This window comes from Rana temporaria, chromosome 1 (assembly GCF_905171775.1).
Source record: "Rana temporaria chromosome 1, aRanTem1.1, whole genome shotgun sequence".
Classification (NCBI taxonomy): Eukaryota; Metazoa; Chordata; class Amphibia; order Anura; family Ranidae; genus Rana; species Rana temporaria.
The window spans coordinates 471,139,524-471,163,715 of NC_053489.1; the positions used below are offsets into that span (position 1 = coordinate 471,139,524).

The 24,192-nt window shown below is 45.1% G+C and overlaps 1 protein-coding gene across 2 annotated transcripts in view; it reads right to left on the reverse strand.

Annotated features, from left to right (window-relative positions):
• The window catches only part of AP1AR (adaptor related protein complex 1 associated regulatory protein), a 64,405-nt gene extending 41,207 nt beyond the window's left edge, over positions 1 to 23,198 (reverse strand). Inside the window, exons 1-2 of one of the 2 annotated variants that reach the window (XM_040329116.1) lie at positions 23,013 to 23,198; positions 1,369 to 1,417 (exon numbers count right to left, since the gene is read on the reverse strand). In XM_040329116.1, coding sequence (XP_040185050.1) covers positions 1,369 to 1,417; positions 23,013 to 23,086 — 123 coding nt within the window. In that variant the 5' untranslated portion in view covers positions 23,087 to 23,198. The remainder of the gene's footprint in view (positions 1 to 1,368; positions 1,418 to 23,012) is intronic. The other variant, XM_040329108.1, reaches the window with a different exon arrangement.
• Between the last annotated feature and the right edge of the window lie 994 nt (positions 23,199 to 24,192).

Below are 24,192 nucleotides of genomic sequence, written 5' to 3' on the forward strand. Positions count from 1 at the left end.
ATGAATATCCTCCGTTGCAGACAACTCAGGTGCAGGCAATGCACTTGGCAAAGCAGGAACAAAAATTGTTTCTGGACAGCCGCACTCTGAACAAGTTGTAGCCTTTATTAAAAAAAACTGACGCTGACGCGTTTCGCACTGAAACTAGTGCTTAGTCACAGCTATGACTAAGCACTAGTTTCAGTGCGAAACGCGTCAGTGGTCGGGTTTTATTTTATGTTGCTGTGACTTGTAGTGCTGTCCTTTTTTTTTTAATAAAGGCTACAACTTGTTCAGAGTGCGGCTGTCCAAAAACTATTTTTGTTCCTACCAATGCAAAGGGGCAACTTTTCACTCACCATCCATGTAATGGATCATATCTACACTGACCAATCATGTAAGGAGACAAACAATTTTCAGTGTGTGCTTCTTTTCTGTTACTGCCAATTTCAAGATGTTAAAAAAAGGAGAAGTACAGCCAAAGCTCATTTGGTTGTGCTTCTCCTGTGGATCACAGGTATGCAGTCCGTTCTGCACTCCTGTGACCCGTTTTCAGCAGATGGCGGACAGAAGACCGCTATCGGCTGATGTCAGGGAGCCAGTTCAGGTTGGGGCAAGCTCACGACAATAAAGTCAGGATCTGCCCACAACCCTGGACCGGCACCTGGCTCAGCCTCTTGAGAGCCTGAGCCAGCTGCTCCCTTCCTCTCCACAGCCCATCGTCATAGTGGGGGCAGGAGGACAGAGCAGAGAGCCGGTGACTGACAGTCATCAGCTCTCTGATCATGGAACTGAGAACCGAGCAATCAGAAATCTTTGAACTGGTCACTTGGTTCTCAGTCTAGAGCCGGCAGGGGGCCGATGCTGTAGTCACTTATTTTTTTTTAATAATTTTGTCATATAGAGCAGGGAGTGTGGAAAAATGAAGTGCCCTGGATATTAAATACTATAGGCAAGCCACCTTTTTACCCCAGAGGGATGCTTTAAATACCATCAGATGGGAGATCAACCAGTCACAGTTCATGGAACCTCTAGCAACATGTGGCGGGAACCCTAGTTAAGAACGGCTGCTCTAGACACAGCAGATTATTTTAAAACTTTTCAACTTTGCCTCCTAATATTCCAGGGACAGCCGGTAAACCCAGGGTGCAGCATGTGTAACTTATGTCACACCTGCTGTGCTTTTAGATCTCCAGAACAGGAATTCTGAAAACGTAAGTAACCTGGTAATGACCCAGCAACCGGAGTTAACTTCCAGTACTGCTGGGCCATTTCCAGAAAGTTCCTAGCTATGCATAATACATATACTGCATGTGATAGAGAGATATATATATATCTCTCTCTATCTCTATCTCTATCTCTATCAGTCTTTTTTGTGCAGATACTAACCTCGATAGTAAAATGCTCTCCTCTTGAACTGTTTCTGAAGTATTTTGATCTGCAAGGAAAAAAAAAAACATTTGAATATAAACCTTAAAGTGATTTAAAAAACAAAACAAAAAAAACAACACACACACACACACACACACACACGAGCCCCAATCCTCCTCTTCTCGGGTCCCCCGCCAGCGCTTCTGAATCCTTTTGCCCTGCGAAGCTGCTTCCCATGAAGGCAATCGTGCATGCTCTGGACCTCAGACTAAAGGAGAGGGTTCATTGTCCAACAGGACAACACCCCTAAGCAGACAAACAAAGGAGTGGCTCTGACTCTGTGAATGTCCTTCAGTGGCCCAGCCAGATTCCAGACTTGAACCCGTTTGAACAACTCTGGAGAAATCTGAAAATGGATTTGTACCGATGCTCCCCATCCAACCTGGAGGAACTTGAGAGGTCCGGTAAAGAGGAATGGGAGAAAGCCCAAAAAATAATTAACCTGGGGGTCGGGACCCCCTCGGGGGTCAAATGATGATTTACCAGGGGTCACCGAATCTTGGGCTGTTCCTGAAGCCAGCATCGCTCTCCCACTGCATTTTTGCAGCCACCCAGCAGGGCTATCCTTGGAGCATGTGGCCACCCATCTGGGCTGTTCCTGGTGCACGCTCCCACCCACTCAGCATGTTTGCAGGTGCCCATTCAGTTTACGGCATGGCTGGGGGGGGGGGGGGGGGAAGACTAGAGGTCAGCTGACTGGTGAGGAATGTGAAGTGGGAGGGGCTGGAGGAGACCCTATCTCCTGATTTCGGCATAGGTGTGACTGCTACAAGACACCACAGAGCTGGAGACAGCGAGTGACACTAGCTGCGATTATAGTTGCCATTAAAAGGACTCAGGGAGCGCTAAATGTCTGCGGGTTAGGGGCATAAATTATTTGTGTTGCCTTGGGTGCTGACAACCCATGCTACGAAAATCATTTTACTGTTAGGGGTCCCCACAACTTGGGAAATTTTATCAAGGGGTCACGGCCCTAGAAGGTTGAGAACCACTGTTGTAGGATCTTATTAAAAAAGACTTGAGGCTGTAAGTGGTGCCAAATGTGCTTTATCCGGTTCCCGACTGGTGCACAAGGATGTACGTCGACAGAATGGCACGGCTGGGCAAAAATGGCGTACAGGTACATCCCCTTTAATTTGCGACCCTGCCGTGAGCTCCATGACCGCACCCGTAGGACCTGATCGCTGCCAGTGTCCCGCGATCGGGTCACAGAGCTGAAGAACAGGGAGATGTTAGTGTAAACACATCATCTTCCCGTTCTGCCTAGGTGACACTGTCCCTGATCGCGTTCCCTGTCATCGGAAACAACGATCAGTGACGTGCCACGGCAAGCCTCGCCCCCCTATCAGTTACAAGCACTCCCGAGGTCACACTTAACCCCTTCAGTGCCCCCTACAGGTTAACCCCTTCACTGCCAGTGTCATTTTTACAGTAATCTGTGCATTTTTTTAGCACTTATCGCTGTAAATATGACAATGGTCCCAAAATGGTGTCAACAGTGTCCAATGTGTCCGCCATAATGTTGCAGTCACGATAAAAAATAAAAATAAATAAAACGCTGATCGCCGCCATTACTAGTAAAAAAAAAAAAAAGCCATAAAACTATCCCCTATTTTGTAGACGCTACAACTTTTGCGCAAACCAAACGCTTATTGTGATTTACCATAAATATGTAGAATACATATCCGCCCTAAACTGAGGAAAACTATTTTTTTTTTATATATTTGTTGGGGATATTTATTATAGCAAAAAAAATAGCATTTTATTTTTTTTCAAAATTGTCGCTCTATTTTTGTTTAGAGCGCAAAAAAATTAACTGCAGAGGTGATCAAATACCACCAAAAGAAAGCTCTATTTATGGGGGGGGGGGGGGGAAAAACACAATGTCAATTTTGTTTGGGAGCCACGTCACACGACCGCGCAATTGTCAGTTAAAGCGACGCAGTGCCAATTAGCAAAAAGTGGCCTGGTCTTTGGCCAGCAAAATGGTCCAGGGCTTAAGTGGTTAAAGTAATTGTATGTTTTTGTTTGTTTTTTTTATTTGAAAAGATCTAAAAACAAAATTCTATCACATTGTCATTATTTGTACAATTTTGAGGAAAATAATGAATTTAATTCATTTTGAAAAAAGGCTGTAACATGGCAATGTGAAAAAAGTGAAGCACTGTGAATAGTTTCCTGGATGCACTGTACAACCTCTATAAAAAGTAAAAAAAAAAAAATTATATTGAAATATTTCTATTTCTTGCTCCATCTCATCCGAGTGGTACTTTGTTTTGTATCTGTGGAATGTATGAAGAACACACCCCAAGAACCTTGAGAATTAGGTTAGGTAAGCACAAATGCATCATTCTTAATAAATAAAAAAAAACGCCCTAATGAGAAAGGGACCTTCTGTAACTTTATGCTCAATACCTTGTCTGTATATCTGACCTCACTGATTTTTTTATGTATAATTTATTACTTTTTAATGCATTTTTATGTTATGCATATTCTATTTTTATATGGTGTGTTCGCTCTAGGTGTATTACTTTTAGTGATAGATTTTATAGAGCGATAGTTGACAGATTCCATACGATCACTTTTGGGCGTGGTGGTGTTATTACATTTTGCACTTTATACTTTGTTATTGTACAGCTGGCAGTATATCATGCATGGTCTGTTTTTTTTCTGGATGTCCACCAAGTTTTGACATTACTGGCCGGTCCTGTTAGTAGAGCTGCACGATTCTGGGAAAAATGAGAATCACGATTCTTTTGCTTAGAATGAAGATCACGATTCTCTCGGTCTTCCCTATGTCACCATGCACCACCCACAGATCTACAACTCGCGGCTGCACTGCTCCTGTCACTTATGAAATTCAAAACAATGCATACAAAAGCACTTTAACATGCTAATCCCCTGACTATATTAAATACTTTAACACCACTCGCCTCTGAACTGCGCCTGCACACCTGTCACCTATGAAATTCAAAAGCACTGATCAAAAGCACTGCACGCCACACTAAAATAAATTAAATACATTAACAAATTAAAAAAAAAAAAAAAAAAGTGGTTGGCGACAGGCGCTGTATTTAATTTAAAAAACAAAAGATACAGCGCACAGTGGTTTAGTAAATATCACTTTATAGTCTGTAAATGTTGAAACACGAAAAACTGAACATGAACTGAAAAGTAGGAGCAATAATAGCAAAGTTTATAAAATGATTAAAATCTGAAGGCAGTCCACAGTGCATACACAGGAATGGTATAGAGATGGTAAAGTTGAAACCAAAAAGATCACTATGGGGAGATGGCAGGAATTGCTTCCAAACAGTGGGCACACTATAGTGTGGGAAGATGGTACCCACTGTTTGGAAGCAATTCCTGCCATCTCCCCATAGTGTTTTTTGTTTATTTTCCATGTTCCTTAGTGGTCTACAGCTGCACAGAAGGTTTGTTGTATATGTTTTTTTCCAACACAATACATTGTGTGGCACGGTTACATGGTGTAGCGCCATCTAGTGGGATTTTATTGTATAAATTCGTTGCTGTATTTAATTTATTTTAGTGTAGAGTGCAGTGCTTTTGAATTTCATAGGCGACAGGTGTGCATGCGCAGTGCAGTGGCGAGTGGTGTTAAAGTATTTATTATAGACAGGGGACAAGCGTGTTAAAGTGCTTTGTATGTATTGCTTTGAATTTCGTACATGACGGGAGGGGATAGGAAGACGACGTGAATAACATTGACACTCTTGTGGACACGGTCACGCATACGCAGGAGCGGATGTTGGAAAATCTGACAGAACACCGGCGCATCACGCTCTCTGCTGACGCCAGTTTGGGTATCGGCGCCATTTGCGTTCCACACTGGTTCCGTGGTTTCCGACGGGGAGATAAAAAATAAAAAATAAAAATAAAAAATCTAGCTAATCCAGCCTGGAGCTCGCGGAAGAGGGGGGTGAATTGAGATCGCAATTCTTCAACGATTAATCGGCCGTTGGTCCGCCATTAAAAATGGAGCATCGGACCAGCCAGCACATTACTTACAGCGGAGGTTCACCCAAAAAACATTTTTCTAATATTACATTGTGCTCACTTCCAACATTGACAGTATGCTGTACATACCGTTGTATAGCTATTTTCCCCCTTGGCTTCCGGGAAGGTGGCTCCCGCAGGAGTGGGCGTTCCTATGCAGAGGCTAAGTGATTGACGCGATGACAAAAACTTCCCCCCGGCGCATAAGGTGCGTCACCAGTTTCCGAAAGAAGCCGAACGTCGGTACGCAGGCGCCGTATAGAGCCGACTCGCAGTTCTGCTTCTTTCGGAAAATCGTGCCGCGCCTTATGCGCCGGGGGGAAGTTTTTGTCATCACGTCAATCACTTAGCCTCTGCATAGGAACGCCCACTCCTGCGGGAGCCTCTACCCAGAAGCCGGGGGGGGGGGGGGGAATAGCTATACGACGGGATGTACAGAAAAAAAAAAATCAGCATACTGTCAATGTTGGAAGTGAGCACAATCTAATGTTAGAAAAATGTTTTTAGGGTGAATCTCCGCTTTAAATTAATCTAGTGCACTTCCCTTTTTTTTTTTTGATTTCCTGAGGAGTAGTACTCTACCAGAGGTGTAGACCCCGATTGAATAGTACTCCAACTTTTAAATTCACTTCTGGATTGATCCACTCATTTTCCTACAGCTGGAACTGATTTTAAAAACATAGCATATTATACAATGGCTATAGTTTCTCAGAAATAGAAAAGTAGTAAGAATCTGTTAATGTTTGCAAAATCATTGTAATATAAAACATTATAACATTTTCCTGCAAAACAATAGGAGAGAAAACCCATTTGTAGTCTTTTCCAACCTAGTCTCAATACAAAAGCTGCAATGCAAAATTCATGACAGACTTGAATTATTGAGAAGTAAAAAAAAAACTAAAAGCAAAGATTTTAATAAACGTCACAAAACTGCTGTGAATTCCTGACTGAAGAAGCAGGCGAATAGGTCATTAATGTGCTCTACATTAAACCCCAACCTGAGCAAACACAACGCCTACTGAAAAATTAACTAATGAACCAGTACGGGGTTAGGGAACATTCAGAAAGAACCACATTAATTAGTAAAAGCTTTTCATGAATCATTTATGTGTTTTGGTCTGAGCTGCAGATAGATATTTTACTAGCTCAGTAAAATATGTAATCAATGGCAGTTTTACTACTCAAATCAAAATGCAGTCAAGAAATGGGGCAAAAACGACAGAGCCGAGAAACGGGGCAAAAACTACAATATTTCACAGAACTTTTTTAATCATATTTAAAAATGAAGCTAGTGCAGTACAGTATTACTTTAGGGTGGAGCTCCGCTTTAATAAGCGATTAAACAGTACTGACTGGCATATTCAAGGCTTTTGGTATTTTTTTCTTTTTCCATCTTTGTAACGTTTCATTACCTTGTTACGCAGGTCTTTTGACTGTTCTATTCTAGCTCCTGGTGGCTCGGTGTCTAGCCTGCCTAGTGCATCAATGTAAGAGCTCATTGACCAATTATACAAAGACACAAATTGTCATTCAAAAAGCCACAAATGTGGGAAATGAACTTTTAATTGCCATTTTAACCTGTGTGTGTCACCTTCTGTGTCTGTACAAAGGCCAAACATTCCAGGGTATGTCAATTTTTTTTATCCGGGCCATTCGGGTGATTTCTGTTATTATGATTTAAAAAGGATCCAAAAAACTATGCGATAATAAATGGCTTCATGTGATTGGTATCCTTAAATAAAAGACCGGTTTTTGTCATGATCAGTCATATTTTCAATATTAATGCCAAAATGTCACAATTTCTGCCAGGATATGCAAACTTTTGAGCACAACTGTAATTTATATATTATACACACACAAACTTTTTCTAAAAACATTGGAGCTATAAATTTATAGCATTTATCAGTGTCACAAGGGCATTCTAATCTCATAGCTGAACAAAGTGTGTATAGGAAAAAAAAACAATACTAAGCAACAATAGAATTTTAAGATGCAGAGAATGTTTTTGTTTAACCACGATTCCAGTAAATGCCTTTGGCATCTTTTCAGACGTGAGGAAAGTACTTTCCATCCATTTAGAATATGGTTACTGGGTAAAAAGCAGTCAGACACTTTAAAATGCGCATCATCTGAATTCCCTTATCAGGCATCTCATCACATAGTGAAAAAAAAACCCACCAGACTCACAATTATACAGTAATATAACTTACAGCAAGGCGTATTGGTGAAATTCACTCCCTTTCCCAAACACATACAATCTCCTAAGCAATGTTTTCCAATGTGTGGGATGTGGATCACCGGTGCTACCCTGCAGCACTTAGCAGGCATAGGGTACCAGGTGGCGAACTTGCAGCTTGATCTTAAAAATGGTAACATTACATTATTTATGTTCTGCTACACAGAATATCATTATAGTAGAATATTAAAAGTGATTATAAAGCATTTTTTTTTTTCCCAACCACTGCAGCCCCTGAAGATTTGGCTGCCCAATGACATGATAATATTTTTTTGCGATACAGCACTGTGCCGCTTTAGCTGAAAATTGTGTGGTCCTGTGACGTTGTACCCAAACAAAATTGGCGTCCTTTTTTTCCCCACAAATATAGCTTTCTTTTGGTGGTATTTTATCATCTCTGAGGTTTTTATTTTTTGCGCTATAAACAAAAAAATGAGCGACAATTTAAAAAAATAACAAAAACACAATATTTTGTACTTTTTGCTATAATAAATGTAACAAGCCCCTGCTCGTTTGATTCCACTCTCCCGATACTCCTCTGCGGATATTGAATCAAATTGCAACGTCTAATGGTTTGGTCATCCGATGCTCCGGGTTTCGAACTACAGCTATGTGCCATTCAAATCCAGTTGTGATAGCTCAGAAGAAACACCAGGCAGGCTGTATGTAAGTTCAAACAGCACACTTTTATACATAGCAGTTTGAACACCCTGCGCCAACAACCACTTTACTATTGGTCAATTGTAAAGTACACTCTAGTCCTCACTTAGGTCCTCTTGGCCATGCAAATGAGGACTTGAAACAGTGTCAGCAGGGATTGGTCCGATAGCTTGAATAGGTGGACTGATACGTGTAATTACACAGAGAAGCCCCAGAGGGTACTTAAAGTACATAAACAAACAGTCATACACAGAACAATGCTTTTCTTCCAGACCACGGAGCCATCTGGGGGGGGTAGCCTTAATACAGGGCCGAAATTCACTGGCAGGGAAGGGGTTAACACTAGGGGGCGATCTAGGGGTTAACTGTGTTCTAACTGTAGGGGGGACAGAACTAACTAGGGGAAGAGAGAGATCAGTGTTCATACATTGTATGAACACACGATCAGTCTCCTCTCCCCTGAAAGAAACGGGGTCTGTGTGTTTACACACAGATCACGGTTCTTGCTCTGTCACGAGCCATTGCGCCCGCCGGGCACTTGCAACGGCTCTGACGGAGAGCCACCGGCGCGCACGCCCCTAGTAGCAAAAAGGTGAAGCCACATAAAGCAACATTGCTTCGCCCAGCCATGCCATTTTGCTGCAGTAAAACAAGCAAGTGCTTAACAAACATAATATTCTTACCTGCTCCCTGCAATCGTTTTGTACAGAGCCTCCTCTTTTGGGGTCCCCCACTGGCACTTTCAGTTCCTCCTCTTTTCTTGAGTGTCCCCATAGCAAGCAGCACTCATCGGGGGCTTGATCCTAAGCTGGGCTATGTGCACCTGTAGATGCACAGCATGGCTCGGCCGCACCCCCCACTCCTTCCTCACAGGATTTTCCGGACAGCAGCAGGAGCCAATGGTTTCCACTGCTTCCGAGTCTCCTGTGAGTAGAGAGAGATGGGAGAAGAGCTGCTGCAGATGGGCACAGCACTGAATTGAATCGGGGGGAAGCAGCTGTTGAAAGTTTTTTTTACCTTAATGCAGATAATGCAAAATCTTTTACCTTTACAACCATTTTGATGCCGCGTGCACACGACCATTATTCTTGTCATGGAAAAAAAAAAAGTTTTTCTTGACGCGATTCCGCTCAAGCCTGCCTTGCATACACACGATCGTGAGAAAAAATGCTTGAGCAAAGCGCTGTGACGTACAACACATATGACGGCACTATAAAGGGGAAGTTCCATTTGAATGGTGCCACCCTTTGGGCTGATTATGCCAATTTTCTGTCTCATAAGTTGCTTCTGAGCATGCGCGTTTTTTTCCCCCTCGTTAAAGCCTACACATGACCGTTTTTCACAACGAGAAAGACGACGACGAGAAAAAATAGAGCAGGTTCTAAATTTTTAATGCCCATTTTTCTTGTTGAGAAGAATGCTCGGGAGCCCACACAACCGTTTTTCACGACCAATTAAAAAAAATGGCATTTTTTTCATCATGAAAAACGGTCGTGTGTACACGGCATAAGGCTTGGTTCACACTGGTGCGATGCAGAAACCACAGCGATTCCTGTGCGGGTTCCCGCATCACATCTGGATCGCAGGCAGTTCACACTGCTCTCTACGAACCGCTGCGGGTGTGAATATAAAGTCAATGACTCCCTCAAATCAGTTCGCAGAACGCAGTGTAAACTGTGGAATCGGATCACATGTAACAGAACACCCATGAGATCTGATTCCAGTGCGGACCAAAAAAGGGTCCTGCACCATTTTGGTGCAAATGCGATTTCAGCTGAAATCGTTTGGCTGAATTTGCATCGCACGTGCACAGGGATGTGGTGCGAATGACATGCAAACTAAATGCCAACTATGGGCTGCTGTCAAATATAACCAGATAGTCCCTTTTCCCCACTGCATGGACTAAATGCTTGTATTGTACAAATACTTACCTTATTCCTTGTTTCTGCCTCTAAGTTGTATGACCGGACCTCGAAGCAAACCCAATTTCTTTGACCCCCCCCTCTCCATTGCAGGCTCTTCTTCACCCAGGGCCTGCACTCATGCATTGTATGTAAGGACTCTTGAGTGCCCATCTACATCCTAGGAGCATCAGGGAAGAGTACTAGCTGTGAGTAATAAGGTATTTGTACCTTTTTTCAATCCCCCTAGATAAAGTTTAGATTTAGGTACCGGTAAATAAAAGTCCAGAATTGGTATTCAGTCCTACAAGGCAGAAAAAATATTCTCTCATAACTGGCAGACTTCAGTGTTGAGAACAGTAATACATTTCACAGCGATAGAGCAAGCAGAAACTCTTACAAGTTCCAGGCCGTCTAATCGGGGGCTTTATCATGTCCACAATTTAGCCATAAGAATAAGGCGGTCCATACACTGATCAAGCGGCAGGTTGAAGGGGGGGGGGGGGGTGGAGGAGGGGGATCAAATTCCCCTATAGGCAAATTCAAGGTGGACAAAGAAATTCTTCCCACAGTCTTTTTATTCTGACAAAAGAGAGCCTTCCTCACCATCAGAATACACGTGGCGGCACGGATCATTCTGGAAAAAAACAGACAGGCTGGTTGTATACAAGTGAATCAATAGACTTGTGTATAACCAGCCTGCCCACATATGGACAAATTCAGCCAGTCCCTTTTGATACGGCAGAATTTCGATCCATGTATGGCCAGCTTATGTAACCTTTGCTATTCAGACCTTAGAAATTGGCATCTGTCTGTACATGGGTGAACCTGCAAAAGTCCTAGCATTGGAAGTGATGTGAACAGTTTAAATATATACTCACCGACCACTATTTTAGGTAAAACTTTGCTAGTACCGGGTTGGACATCTTTTTGCCTTCGGAATTGCATATTTTTTTGTGACATAGATGCAACAAGGTGTTTAACCACTTCAGCCCTGGAAGGATTTACCCCCTTGCTTACCAAAGCACTTTTTGCAATAAGGCACTGCATCGCTTTAGCTGACAATTGCGCGGTCGTGTGACATTACAACCAAACAAAAAACTGAAGTTTTTTCTTCCCTATAAATAGCACTTTCTTTTGGTGGTATTTGATCCCCTTTGTGGTTTTTATTTTTTGCGCTATAAACAAAAAAGGGTGACAATTTTGAAAAAAAATATATATTTTTTACTTTTTTCTATAATAAATATCCCCCCCAAAAATATAAAAAAAACGAAATTTCGTCCTCAGTTTAGGCCGATACGTATTCTTCTACATATTTTTGGTAAAAATAATAAATAAAAAAAATCGCAAAAAGCGTATATCGATTTGTTTGCACAAAAGTTATCGCGTCTACAAAATAGCGGATAGATTTATGGCATTTCTATTTTTTTCATTAGTAATGGCGGTAAACTGCGATTTTTATCGTGATTGCGGCGGACATATCAGACACTTTTGACACTATTTTGGGACCAGTGACATTTATACAGCGATCAGTGCTATAAAAATGCACCTTAGAGGGTTACCTATAGGTAAAAGTTTGCAGAGGACATTTACTTCCTCTTTAACAAGCATTGAACGCTAGTAGTATGGGGCTTACGGCAAGGGTTATCTTTCCTGCCTAGAGGACTGGTTGAACTCTTGAGCATCTGTTTTTTTTTCTGTACAAAGGAGGAGACCATGTCAATCACTTTATACTGCTTATTTTCAGTTTAGTATGCTAAACTGATTTCTCCTAAACTTCAATGTCAGTTCTGACAGTGGTCACTGGTGAAGGAAGCTCTTTTCAGAAAGATCACTGAAGCAATAATAAATAAACTGATAAGCTATACATAAACGTTGAAAAACAGAACGATTTCTGGGAGGAGGCAGACTGAGGCAAATCACTGTTAACCTCTGCCTGCATCCGCTCAGCAACTGTCTCTTGTGTCTGTGAAACTGTCGATGCCGGCATGTCACCAGGAAGTCAAATCCTTACAGGACTTTAATGGCAAACTAAGGAAATCCAATTACAGGGGAAAGAAGTAACTGCGTAGCATAATCAAACAGTTACACGGGTGTTGCAGTTCTTTTCCCCATGGCACAAAAGATTTTTTCAGTATGTCAGCCTCAACTGTCTAACATGACTGGTCAGTTGAGAACGTTTGTGTTGGAAGCTGTTAGATCACTCCTAACTAGAATGTAAGCTCTAACAGGGCCTCTGATTCCCCCTGTATTGTAACTGTACTGCCTGCCCCCATGTTGCAAAGCGCTGTGCAAACTGTTGGAGCAATATAAAACTTATTATTATTATTATACAAGGCCTTGTTCACATAGGTGTATTTAAAGGGGTTGTAAAGGAAACATTTTTTTTTTTTCATAATAAGCATCCTTTACCTGCAGAATTCCTCTTTTCACTTCCTCATTGTTTGTTTTTGCTCAGAAGTTGCTCTATTTCTTCTCTGTTCTGTTCACTTCCTGCTTGTCTGATTTTACTGACCACCGTGATGGGAGGCTTTACTGGGGTGGTCAGTAACATGCTCACCCCCTCCCGGGAACTACATCTGTATGGCAGGACGCTCTCTACGTGTTAGAGACTTCAAGGAGGTGGGAATTACTGGGCGTGCCGCAATGCATACTGGGAAATGTAGTTATTACATGAACGAGCGCCGCAAACCAGGAAGTGAATGAGAGAACAGAAACTAGAATGCCGGAGGTGATATAGATGAAGGAATTTAATAGGTATTTACTTATTTTTTAACAGAATCATTACACTATTCTGTCTGTCTACCTTGCAGACATTGGCCCAGATTCAAGAAGCAATTGCGCCCGTGTAACCATAAGTTACACGGCGCAATTGCTTACTTGCTCCGGTGTAACGAGTGCTCCTGATTCAGGAACCTCGTTACACCGGCTGCAGCCTAAAATCTGCGCGGCATAAGGCTCTTATGCCTCGCAGATTTTAGGCTGCATTCTTGCGGGGGCCGCTAGGGGGCGCTCCCATTGTGTATCAGCGTGTAGTATGCAAATTGCATACTACCACTGATTCACAAGCTTGCGCGGGCCCCGTGCAAGCCAGGTACGGAGTTTCCGTACGGCAACTTTAGCGCAAGGCTGCCCTTTCTAATAGCAGGGGCAGCCAATGCTAAAGTATAGCCGGCCTTCCCGCGCCGTGAAATTTGAATTTCACGGCGTTTGCGTAAGTGCTTCGTGAATGGCGCTGGACGCCATTCACGTTCACTTTGAAGCAAATGACGTCCTTGCGACGTCATTTGCCGCAATGCACGTCGGGAAAGTTTCCCGACGGAGCATGCGCTGTACGCTGGGCGCGGGAGCGCGCCTAATTTAAATGATTCCCGCCCCTGGCGGGATCATTTAACTTGCGCGCGCTTACGCCGGGCAAATTTGCCGGCGCGCCCTCGCAGTTCACGGGGGCTACTGCTCCGTGAATCGAGGGCAGCGCAAAATATTTGCGGGGGCGCAGGGCAAAATCGTTGCCCTGCTCCCCCGCAAATATAGCGCAAGCTATGCTGAATCTGGGCCATTAATTTTAGGCAAAATTTTTGTTTTCCTTTAGTGACCCTTTAAGTAACACTAGTGCATTCCTGTGCAGGCAACCCGCGCTCTTGCACTGGAGTACGCTTATTTATGCGTGCCAACAATTCCTAAGGGTGAATTTACACTATGTGCAGTAATAGGCATTTAACTGCATTGTAAAACTCCTGTCACCACAAGGACACCCAGAAAACAATTGTCCCAGTCACACTGCAATACAGTACAGAGCTGTGATTAAATGCAGACATGCTGCTTTTTTTGCAGCGCACAGTACAGAACTGCATGACACTGCTGTACAGCGACATGAATGAAGTGTGCTTTTGTATACTTCAAATAAAGTTTGTATGAAAACCCAAAAAACAAAAAAAGGGAGCTGAATTGTGCACCACACTGTCCCCTACTACAGTCAGGAATGGACAGCTGCCGGAGAAGTAAAGCACTCCCTTCCTGTGTGAACCCGGCCTTCAAGTGTTACCAAGGCCCCTTTCACATTTGTGCGATTGCAAAGTCGCGCGATTTCACAAAACAGTAATACGACTGTGGATCAGACTTTGCCCTGCAACTTGAAGTCTGACTTCCATGACCAGGGATCTGACTTTGATCCCCGATTAGGGGGAACTCCACACCTATTATATATTAAAAAAAGACAAAAAACGGCATGGGTTCCCCTTCCATGAGCATACCAGGTCCTTCAGGATTTTAACCACCTCCATACCGGGCCTATTCTGGCACTTCTCTCCTACATGTACAAATCATCATTCTTTTGCTAGAAAATTACTCAGAACCCCCAAACATTATATATGTTTTTTTTAGCAGACACCCAAGGGAATAAAATGGCGGTCATTGCAACTTTTTATCTTGCACGGTTTTTGCGCAATCATTTTTCAAACGCCTTTTTTTTGTAAAAAAAATGGTTTCATGAATTAAAAAAACAAAACAGTAAAGTTAGCCCAATTTGTTGGTAAAATATGAAAGAAGAAGTTACGCTGAGTAAATAGATACCTAACATGTCATGCTTTAAAATTGCGCACACTCATGGAATGGCGCCAAACTTCGTTACTTAAAAATCTCCATAGGTGACGCTTTAACATTTTTACAGGTTACCAGTTTATCGTTACAGGGGAGGTCTAGTGCTAGAAATGTTGCACACGCTCTAACGCACGCGGCGACACCTCACATGTGTGGTTTGAACGACGTTTACATACGTGGGCGGGACTTACGTGTGCGTTCGCTTCTGAGCGCGAGTTACCTGGGACAGGGGCGTTTTAATTTTTTTTACTTAACCTCTTCCCAACCGCTCCATAGACAAAAGACGTCTACAGAGCGGTTGAGTTATTCCGGGAGGACGTCCCTGGGACGTCCTCCCAGAATCCTTCACTCGCGCGCCCCCTGCGGCGCGCTCCCGGAATCATCTGTGAGCGCCGGGTCTAGAAGACCCGGCGCATCACAGATCGCGGTAAATCGCCGCCGATGGCGGCGGTTTACCACGTGATCGCTCCGTCAAATGACGGAGCGATCACTTGTAAACAAACCGGCGTCATGTAATGACGCCGGTTCCTCCCTCTCCTCTCTGTACCGATCGGTACAGTGTGAGAGGAGGGGGGGGGGGAGCGCGGGGTGTCAGCAGCTGCTGTGGGATGGATCTGTGACAAATGCAGTCACAGATCCATTCATCCCTCCCTGTGCAATACTCTGCAGTACCATCAATACTCTGCAATACCCCCCACACTCTGCAATACCCCCCCCACACTCTGCAATACCCCCCCCACACTCTGCAATACCCCCCCCACACTCTGCAATACCCCCCCCACACTCCGCAATACCTGCTAATATGACAGAAACAAGATTTTTTTTTTTTTACAGAATTTTCAGTGTTTTTTCTTTTATAGCGCAAAAAATAAAAAACCCAGAGGTGATCAAATACCACCAAAAGAAAGCTCTATTTGTGGGGGGAAAAAAAAGGACAAAAATTTCAGATGGGCACAATGTTGTATGACTGAGTTATTGTCATTCAAATTGTGAGAGCACCGAAAGCTGAAAATTGGTCTGGTGAGGAAGGGGGTTTAAGTGCCCAGTGGTCAAGAGGTTAATTTTTTTATTTTTTACACTTTTTTTTCGATTGCTTTTTTTCCTATTACAAGGAAAGTAAACATCCCTTGTAATAGGAATAGTGTGTGACAGGTCCTCTTTAAGGAGAGATCTCATTCTTACTAGCCACAATTGCGGTTTGTTTACTTACGGGTACCCGGGCGTGAGGTCATCACACCGCGCCCGGGCCTCCGACGGTCATAGAGATGACCATCTGGTCACCAGTCATCTCTATGCTACACATCCGACGGACGGCGATCATCTCTCCGGGCCCCCGATGGGACGGGAGAGCCCGGAGAAGCACCGGATGGCGGCGGGAGGGGGGGGGATGTCTGACGCCTGTAAGAACGATCAAGCGGTGGAACCGCTGCTATGATCGTTCTTACGGTCCGCAGGATCGCCGCCAGAAGAAAATTATATCTGAATGATGCATCTAGGTGCAGGTATCATTCAGATATCCCCGCACAAAGTACAGGATGTCATATGACAGGCACCCGGGATAACAGATTACCTTTTTGGACGTCATTTGACAGCGTGCGGGTTTAAAGTGGTTAAGGGCTGTATTTAGGCGATTCATCAAGGTATTTTTCTTTACCAAGGTTCCGCCGTTTTTCTGTGAAGTCACAAGTCACGAACACGGCTATAAAACATTTAGAATTGTACAGAGTAGCATTGTGTGCCTAGCTCTACTCTGCTCATAGTGCTTTTTCTCAACTTGTGAAGCTATGAATGTCACATGCTAATGTAATGATGCTTTGCACAAGGTCAGAAAGAAGAGATGTTGTTAATTCAGAGAAAGACAAGATCATGAGGATAAAAACCATTACGCTGCTTACAGCTATGCTAAATCCAGCTCCTTGTTTCTAAACTTTCTATACAAGACTGAAGACCGAGATCCCCAAAAATGCAAATGTGGAAACATTACTGCAATTAAATTAAAGTGGTTGTTGTAAACCCACTCTTGCAACTTGCACCTACAGGTAAGCCTAGATTAAGGCTTACCTGTAGGTGCAAGAAATATCTCCTTAACCTACACGGTTAAGGAGATATTTTCACAGAAACTGCTCCGTTGTCTACAGTGCATGCGCGCCGTAGACAACGGCGCAGGCACACTGAGCGGTGGCGTTTCCGTGAATGGCATCAACTGGGTTAATGCCGATCCAGCGCGCATGTTCGGGAATGACGTCATCGCCGCTCCGGCCAATCACAGCGCCGGAGTGGCGAAAACCAGGAAGAAGCTCCAGGGGACATGGCGGTGGCGGTGGACGGGACCGAGGCGGACTTCGGGGTCTTCTTTCTTAGGCAAGTGACACGTAATGAGCTAGTATGCTGTACATACTAGCTCATTATGACTTTCTCTTGCAGGTGGCTTTTTTTCCAAAAAGGGAAAAACTAGGGTTTACTTCCTCTTTAAGGAGACTTCAGTTAATTTCTAAAGCCACTAGGCTGCACGACTGAACATATGATTGAGGCATATCTAAACCCAAGAACAAAAATGTATACTATTGCAGTTCACAGGTCCTTAGATAGAGTGGCTAATTTTTTTCTTCTTTTTCCACACTTTTTGTCCTTTAACCACTTCAATACCAGGCACTTTCACACCTTCCTGCCCAGGACAATTTTCAGCTTTCAGCACTATCGCACTTTGAATGACAATTGCGCAGCCATGCAACACTGTTCCCAAACTACATTTTTTAAATTTTCGTCCCACAAACAGAGCTTTCTTTTGGTGGTATTTGATCACCTCTGTGGTTTTTATTTTTTGTTAAACAAACTAAAAAATGACCGACATTTTTGAAAAAAAAAAAAAAAAAAAAATCTTAGTTTCTGTCATAAATTATTGTTTTCTCCTTCACTGATGGGTGCTGATGAGGTGGCACTGATATGTAGAATTGATGGGCACACATTTGATGGGGGCTGTGCTGATAATCAATGTGCTGATTATCAGCAAAGACCTCCCCCTCTGACAGGGAGAGCCGCCCAGGCAGGATAACAGAACCACTTCTTACAGTCAATCTGCTATAGGCCCGGGCGGGAAGTGGTTAAAGTTCTTGTTAAGCCACTCTAACCTGTATACACCTTGAGCACTGCCTTCTATTGCAGCGTCCCCCTCTGTGTGTGATTTATAATAAAAAAAATGCTGCAAATACTTCATTCCACAGCCGAGATTATGATCACATGACCAGCCAGCTTTCTCTTTGCCTCCTCAGAGATGCAGTGGGCGGGGCTGAGATTCCTCTGCTGATGTCAGTCTGGAGGGGAGGAGGCGAGAGCTGGCTGATCATGAGATTGCAATCTCAGCCCTTAAATTAGGTATTTACAGCATTTATATATCATTTACAGGGGGGACACTGCAATTGAAGGCAGTGCTGATGGTGTAAACAGGTTAGTGTTATGAAGGCAGCAAGAGGGGGGAGGGGCGGCACTGTCACCAGCAGACAGACAGAGAGGGGGAGGACAACACAGGAGCAGAGAGGAGAGCAGATAGCAGGCTGCGGATTATGGAGGCACGTAAACTTGCCACGGTGTCAGGGCTCAGCAGCCATGATACACCGTGGTCAGTTTACAGAGGGTAGAAACTGGCAGGATCAGCTAGGTTTGTTAGGCATTACAGGGGGCCAAATGTCACATAGAATGCAATAAGATAAAAACCCTTGAAGCTTTACAACCACTTTAATAATTACAGTAAATGCCAGTCATTTCTTCTGTATTAGGTACCTATCTGAATCCAGCTGGAGCCTAACTGGTGAATACCAATACCCACTGTTTTCAAAGAAAGTACATTCCATTAAAAGTTACTTCTGGCTGAGGAGTTGGTATATGTGAAGCACTAGTTATCTCACCAGTAGAGATGAGCTCAGGCATGTTTGGATGCTCTTCCAAACCCGTGTAGTAGAGCTGCACAATTAAACGTTAAGAAATCGTGATCTCGATTCAACCCCCCTGACGATTCTGATTCTTTCATATAACAAGTGGAGAGACTTATCTGCTCACTCAGCTGTCAAAAGAAAATATCCGGGCAGTCTGTCAAGTTCTTAACAGGAAACATTGTAACTAACGCTTCCTTCTTGGATCAAAGGGATAAACTTCTGTGTGTGTATGTGTAAAGAAAAAAATCCAAGCAGTCTGCCAAGTTTGAAACAATGTGAAACATTGTAGCGAACTTCCTTCTTAGAGCAAACTTCTGTGTGTAAATGCAGGAAGTTTAACCACTTAAAAGGTCACTATAGGAATTTCTTTTTTTTTTTTCAAAAGAAAAAAAAAAAAATCATGTTATACTTACCTCCACTGTGCAGTTTGTTTTGCACAGAGTTGCCCCGATCCACGTCTTTGGGGGTCCCTCGGCGGCTGTCTCTTGTCCTCCCCGCAAGAACTCACCACATTAATGCGAATGAGCTTGCATGGTGGCGAGTCCTTGCGGGCCATAGCCGCTCACTGTATCACTCGGCCCCGCACCTCGGCGCGCCGCGTCACTGGATGTAATTGACAGCAGCGCCAGCCAATGGCTCCGCTGCTCTCAATCCATCCGCTCTAGCCAATCAGCGGCCAGGCTGAGCGGCGAAGAGGATCTCGGGACCGAGCGCGGGACTTTCGAAGGGTCAGGTAAGAAAAACGGGGGCTGGGGGGGGGGGGGGGGGGGGCCAGCATCTTCAGATGTTTTTTCACCTAAATGCATAGATTGCATTAAGGTGAAAAAATGTTTTAGTTTACAACTCCTTTAGGGCCCTTTCACACGGGACCGATCAGTAATGATCCGCCTCCATGTGTCCGTACAGCTCAGCGGGGATCCTCCGTAAAATCCCTGCTGAGCTGTCGGCTGACAGGGCGGTCCCCACGCACACTGTGCAGGGACAGCCCTGTCTTTCCTCCGCTCTCCCTTATGGGGGGGGGCGGGGATCAGGTGAACACAGACCGTATGTCCGTGTTCACCCGATCCGATCGACGGAAGAAAAATAGGATTTTCTTCCGTCCGAAAAATCTGAGCTTTGCGGAGGCGGGTGATTACGGGTGTCAGCGGATGTTCATCCGCTGACACCCGCAATCACATAGGGACCAATGTATGTCCCGTTTTCATCCGCAACGGATGGATGAAAATGCGGACATACGGTCCCCGCACATGTGAAAGGGGCCTTAGGTGTCCAAATCTTTTTCTGACACTCGTTTCTTAAATTAAAAAAAATATTTTTTGCTAGAAAATTACATGGAACCCCCAAACTTTATATATATTTTAGCAGAGACCCTAGGGCATGGGTCTTCAAACTATGGCCCTTAAGTTGTTCAGGAACTACAATTCCCAGCATGCCTAGTCATGTTTGTGAATGTCAGTTTTACAATGCCTCATGGGAAGTGTAGTTCCGCAACAGCTGGAGGGCCGTAGTTTGAGGATCCCTGCCCTAGGGAATAAATAAAATGGCAATGGCTGCAATATTTTATGTCACACTGTATTTGCCCGGCGGTCTTTCAAATGCAATTTTTTGGGAAAAAATACAATTGAATGAATAATAAAAAATAAATAAAAAAGTTAGCCCATTTTTTTTTTTTGTTTTAATGTGAAAGATGTTACGCCGTGAGAATCGTGATCCATCTTCTAAACAAAAAAAAATGTGATTCTAATTTTAGCCAGAATCGTGCAGTTCTACCATGTGGTCAAGCAAGCCAGAAAACTGTCACTTGCAGTGGGCCAATCATCTGCAGCAGTGGCACTCCCCACCCAACAGCCATAGAATATATATATATTATATATATATATATATATATATATATATATATATATATATATATATATATATATATATATATATATATATATATATATATATATATATATATATATATATATATATATATATATATAAAAATTATGGGGCAGGGCATGGCTCCTACAAATAAATGGTCCATTGCAGGCGACAGCTTCCTGGCAGGCTCAGTCACGTGGGTTTGAAAGAGCATCTGAACATGCCCAGCTCATCTCTAGTCACCAGTGCCTACTGAAAACCAGGAAGTAAAAACAAAAAATCTAAGAGGTTAGTTCACCTTTACAAAAAAAAAAAAAACACACCTTCTATGCAGGTATGGGTCGCCAGTAGATAAAACCAAACTGTTCAGCTTTGACTTAAAGGATAAATTGACTTTTGGAATATGCCACACGTTCCCCCTGTTTTTAGGGTAGAACGTCCCATGTGTTCCGGCATCTGCAGCCTCCCTGTGAGGGCGAGCCGGGGATCTTCTCCCCGCACCCACTGTCACTTGTTGCTAAAGCGGTTACCGCTCATCCCCACCATCGCAGAACTGAGTTCCAAAACCCACACACATGCATGGTTCACCATCTCCTCCTTCACAGCATCTTGAAGTTTAGAGGTACTGTGAGGGGGAGGGGAGTGAACAGGGGGTACGAGTTTAGAGAAAGAACTTGCTTCTGTGATGGGGTGTGGACAGTAATGGCTGGAAGAGTCTTAGCAATATCCTTAGCAACAAAAGCAGCAGGGATGAACTCAAACATGTTCGAATATGCCCCATGGTGGGCAATGTCTCTGCTGCTTATGATTAGCTGTCCGCAGTGACAGCTTCCTGACGGGATATCTGGTGTGGACTCAGAATTATGTTCAAACAAGGTGAGATCCCTGGGAGTTTTCCAGTCAGGCTTCAGAAGGTATGTACATAGATGGCCTACACCTATAGAAAGGGCATTATCCAACTTTAGTCAAAGCTGCACGGTAGATATAGACGTCCTTTATCTGCATAGGCAGTTTTGTGGTAAAAGTAAACACTTTAAACAAAGATCTCCAAGTTTAGGAATGTTTGGAGCTAAATGCACCATGGAATTTTGTGCTTCAGATACATAAACGATATGCTGTACGGATCTGAACGTAGTGGCTTGTACACTGGTGTGCCCGAGCCTTGAAGGGGTTGTAAACCCTCAAGGTTTTTCATCTTGGTAGAGCAGCAGCCCCCTTCTTTTACTTACCTGAACCTGATCGTTTCATCGACGGGGATGAGCACAGCAGCTCCAGCCGGTGTCTCGGGTCCTCATTGGATAGATTAATAGCAGCACAGCCATTGGCTCCTGCTGCTGTCAATTAAATCCAGAGACACGGAGCTGGGACGAGTCCTGTTGTCTGTGTTAATAGAGGCAGCAGGACTCGGGAACACACCTGCATGAGTGCCCCCAGGGAGAGTGGGTCTCCGAGGGGGCATTCGAAAAGGAGGAGGAGCCAGAAGCGGAGGATCGGGGCCACTCTGTGGAAAACCCTTGCACAGAAGGAGGCAATTATAACATGTGTCCCATATGAGTCAGTGTAATAGACATGACATCACTGGACAGTCCCATTGTCCCACTCCTCATCTCATCAATGCCAGACCACCAGCAATGGTATCCTGTTTCTGGACAGTACCCGATCTGAAATAAAGTGGAAGACGGAATATGACTACAACTTACCAGACCATTCCATCACAAAACAACTGGAACCAAACCATATAGATGGGAACCTACGAAGTGATGGATGACTACAACCATCCAGGGTTCCAACACCACCAGCCATGGACACCACTATATGTACTATACATGGAAGGGTGGCATGGTTTCCATGGAGATATACCTTCATCAATCAGGAGGAGAGGCTCACTGACCTCTACGGCGCAGGGGGACGCACATCCCCACGGCGCAGGGGGGACGCACATCCCCACGGCGCAGGGGGGACGCACATCCCCACGGCGCAGGGGGGACGCACATCCCCACGGCGCAGGGGGGACGCACATCCCCACGGCGCAGGGGGGACGCACATCCCCACGGCGCAGGGGGACGCACATCCCCACGGCGCAGGTGTCGCACATCCCCACGGCGCAGGTGTCGCACATCCCCACGGCACAGGTGACCTGATAAGACAAGGACTGAAGAGCTGACAATCATACAGGTCTCTAGCTGTGATGTGTATTAGTAGATGAGCCCCAGGTCACATGACTGAGCTCAGCTAGGAAGTTGTGTCCTGATTGGTGACCATGACATCACAGTACCTGTCCTCCCTCCACCCCGAGCACACAGCACAATACACCCGGATACAGCAATGCCGCAGCCCGGGCACTAAGAATCCCGCCCACTGTCACTATGCCCACACACCTGTCCCCGCACTCACCCTCCTCCTGCTCTCTGTAACCGGCTGCTATTCCTACGGAGGAGGCTGCAGCACCGCGTCCAGCAGATCCCCATGGCATACTGACCCGGGAGCGCACACTGTAAGCCAGGGGACGCGCCTATGCGCGCTCTACTCCTCACAGGAGACCTTCCGTGTGCGCGCCCCCGTACACCAGCACTCCAGACTCATGATGGGGCGGGGGAAGTGATGTGTATGTGTGGAAGAGGGAGTGGGCGGGGCTTCACCTCAGGATCAGGGGGACTGGAGAGATACATAGGGAGGTTTGCAGGCGGGTTGTACTGGGACAGTCTCTCTGACGCTGTACTGGGCTCACAGGGAAGGGGGCAGCTCTGCCCTGTACTGGTCTCACAGGGAAGGGGCAGCTCTGCCCTGTACTGGTCTCACAGGGAAGGGGGCAGCTCTTCTGTACTGGACTCACAGGGAGGGGGGAAGCTCTTCTGTACTGGACTCACAGGGAGGGGGGAAGCTCTTCTGTACTGGACTCACAGGGAGGGGGGCAGCTCTGCCCTGTACTGGTCTCACATGGAAGGGGGCAGCTCTTCTGTACTGGACTCACAGGGAGGGGGGAAGCGCTTCTGTACTGGACTCACAGGGAGGGGGGAAGCTCTTCTGTACTGGACTCACAGGGAGGGGGGAAGCTCTTCTGTACTGGACTCACAGGGAGGGGGGAAGCTTTTCTGTACTGGACTCACAGGGAGGGGGGCAGCTCTGCCCTGTACTGGTCTCACATGGAAGGGGGCAGCTCTTCTGTACTGGACTCACAGGGAGGGGGGAAGCGCTTCTGTACTGGACTCACAGGGAGGGGGGCAGCTCTTCTGTACTGGACTCACAGGGAGGGGGGAAGCGCTTCTGTACTGGACTCACAGGGAGGGGGGAAGCTCTGCCCTGTACTGGACTCACAGGGAGGGGGGCAGCTCTGCCCTGTACTGGACTCACAGGGAAGGGGGCAGCTATTCCCTGTACTGGACTCACAGGGAGGGGGGCAGCTCTGCCCTGTACTGGACTCACAGGGAGGGGGGCAGCTCTTCCCTGTACTGGACTCACAGGGAGGGGGGCAGCTCTTCCCTGTACTGGTCTCACAGGGAGAAGGGCAGCTCTGCCCTGTACTGGTCTCACAGGGAGAAGGGCAGCTCTGCCCTGTACTGGTCTCACAGGGAGA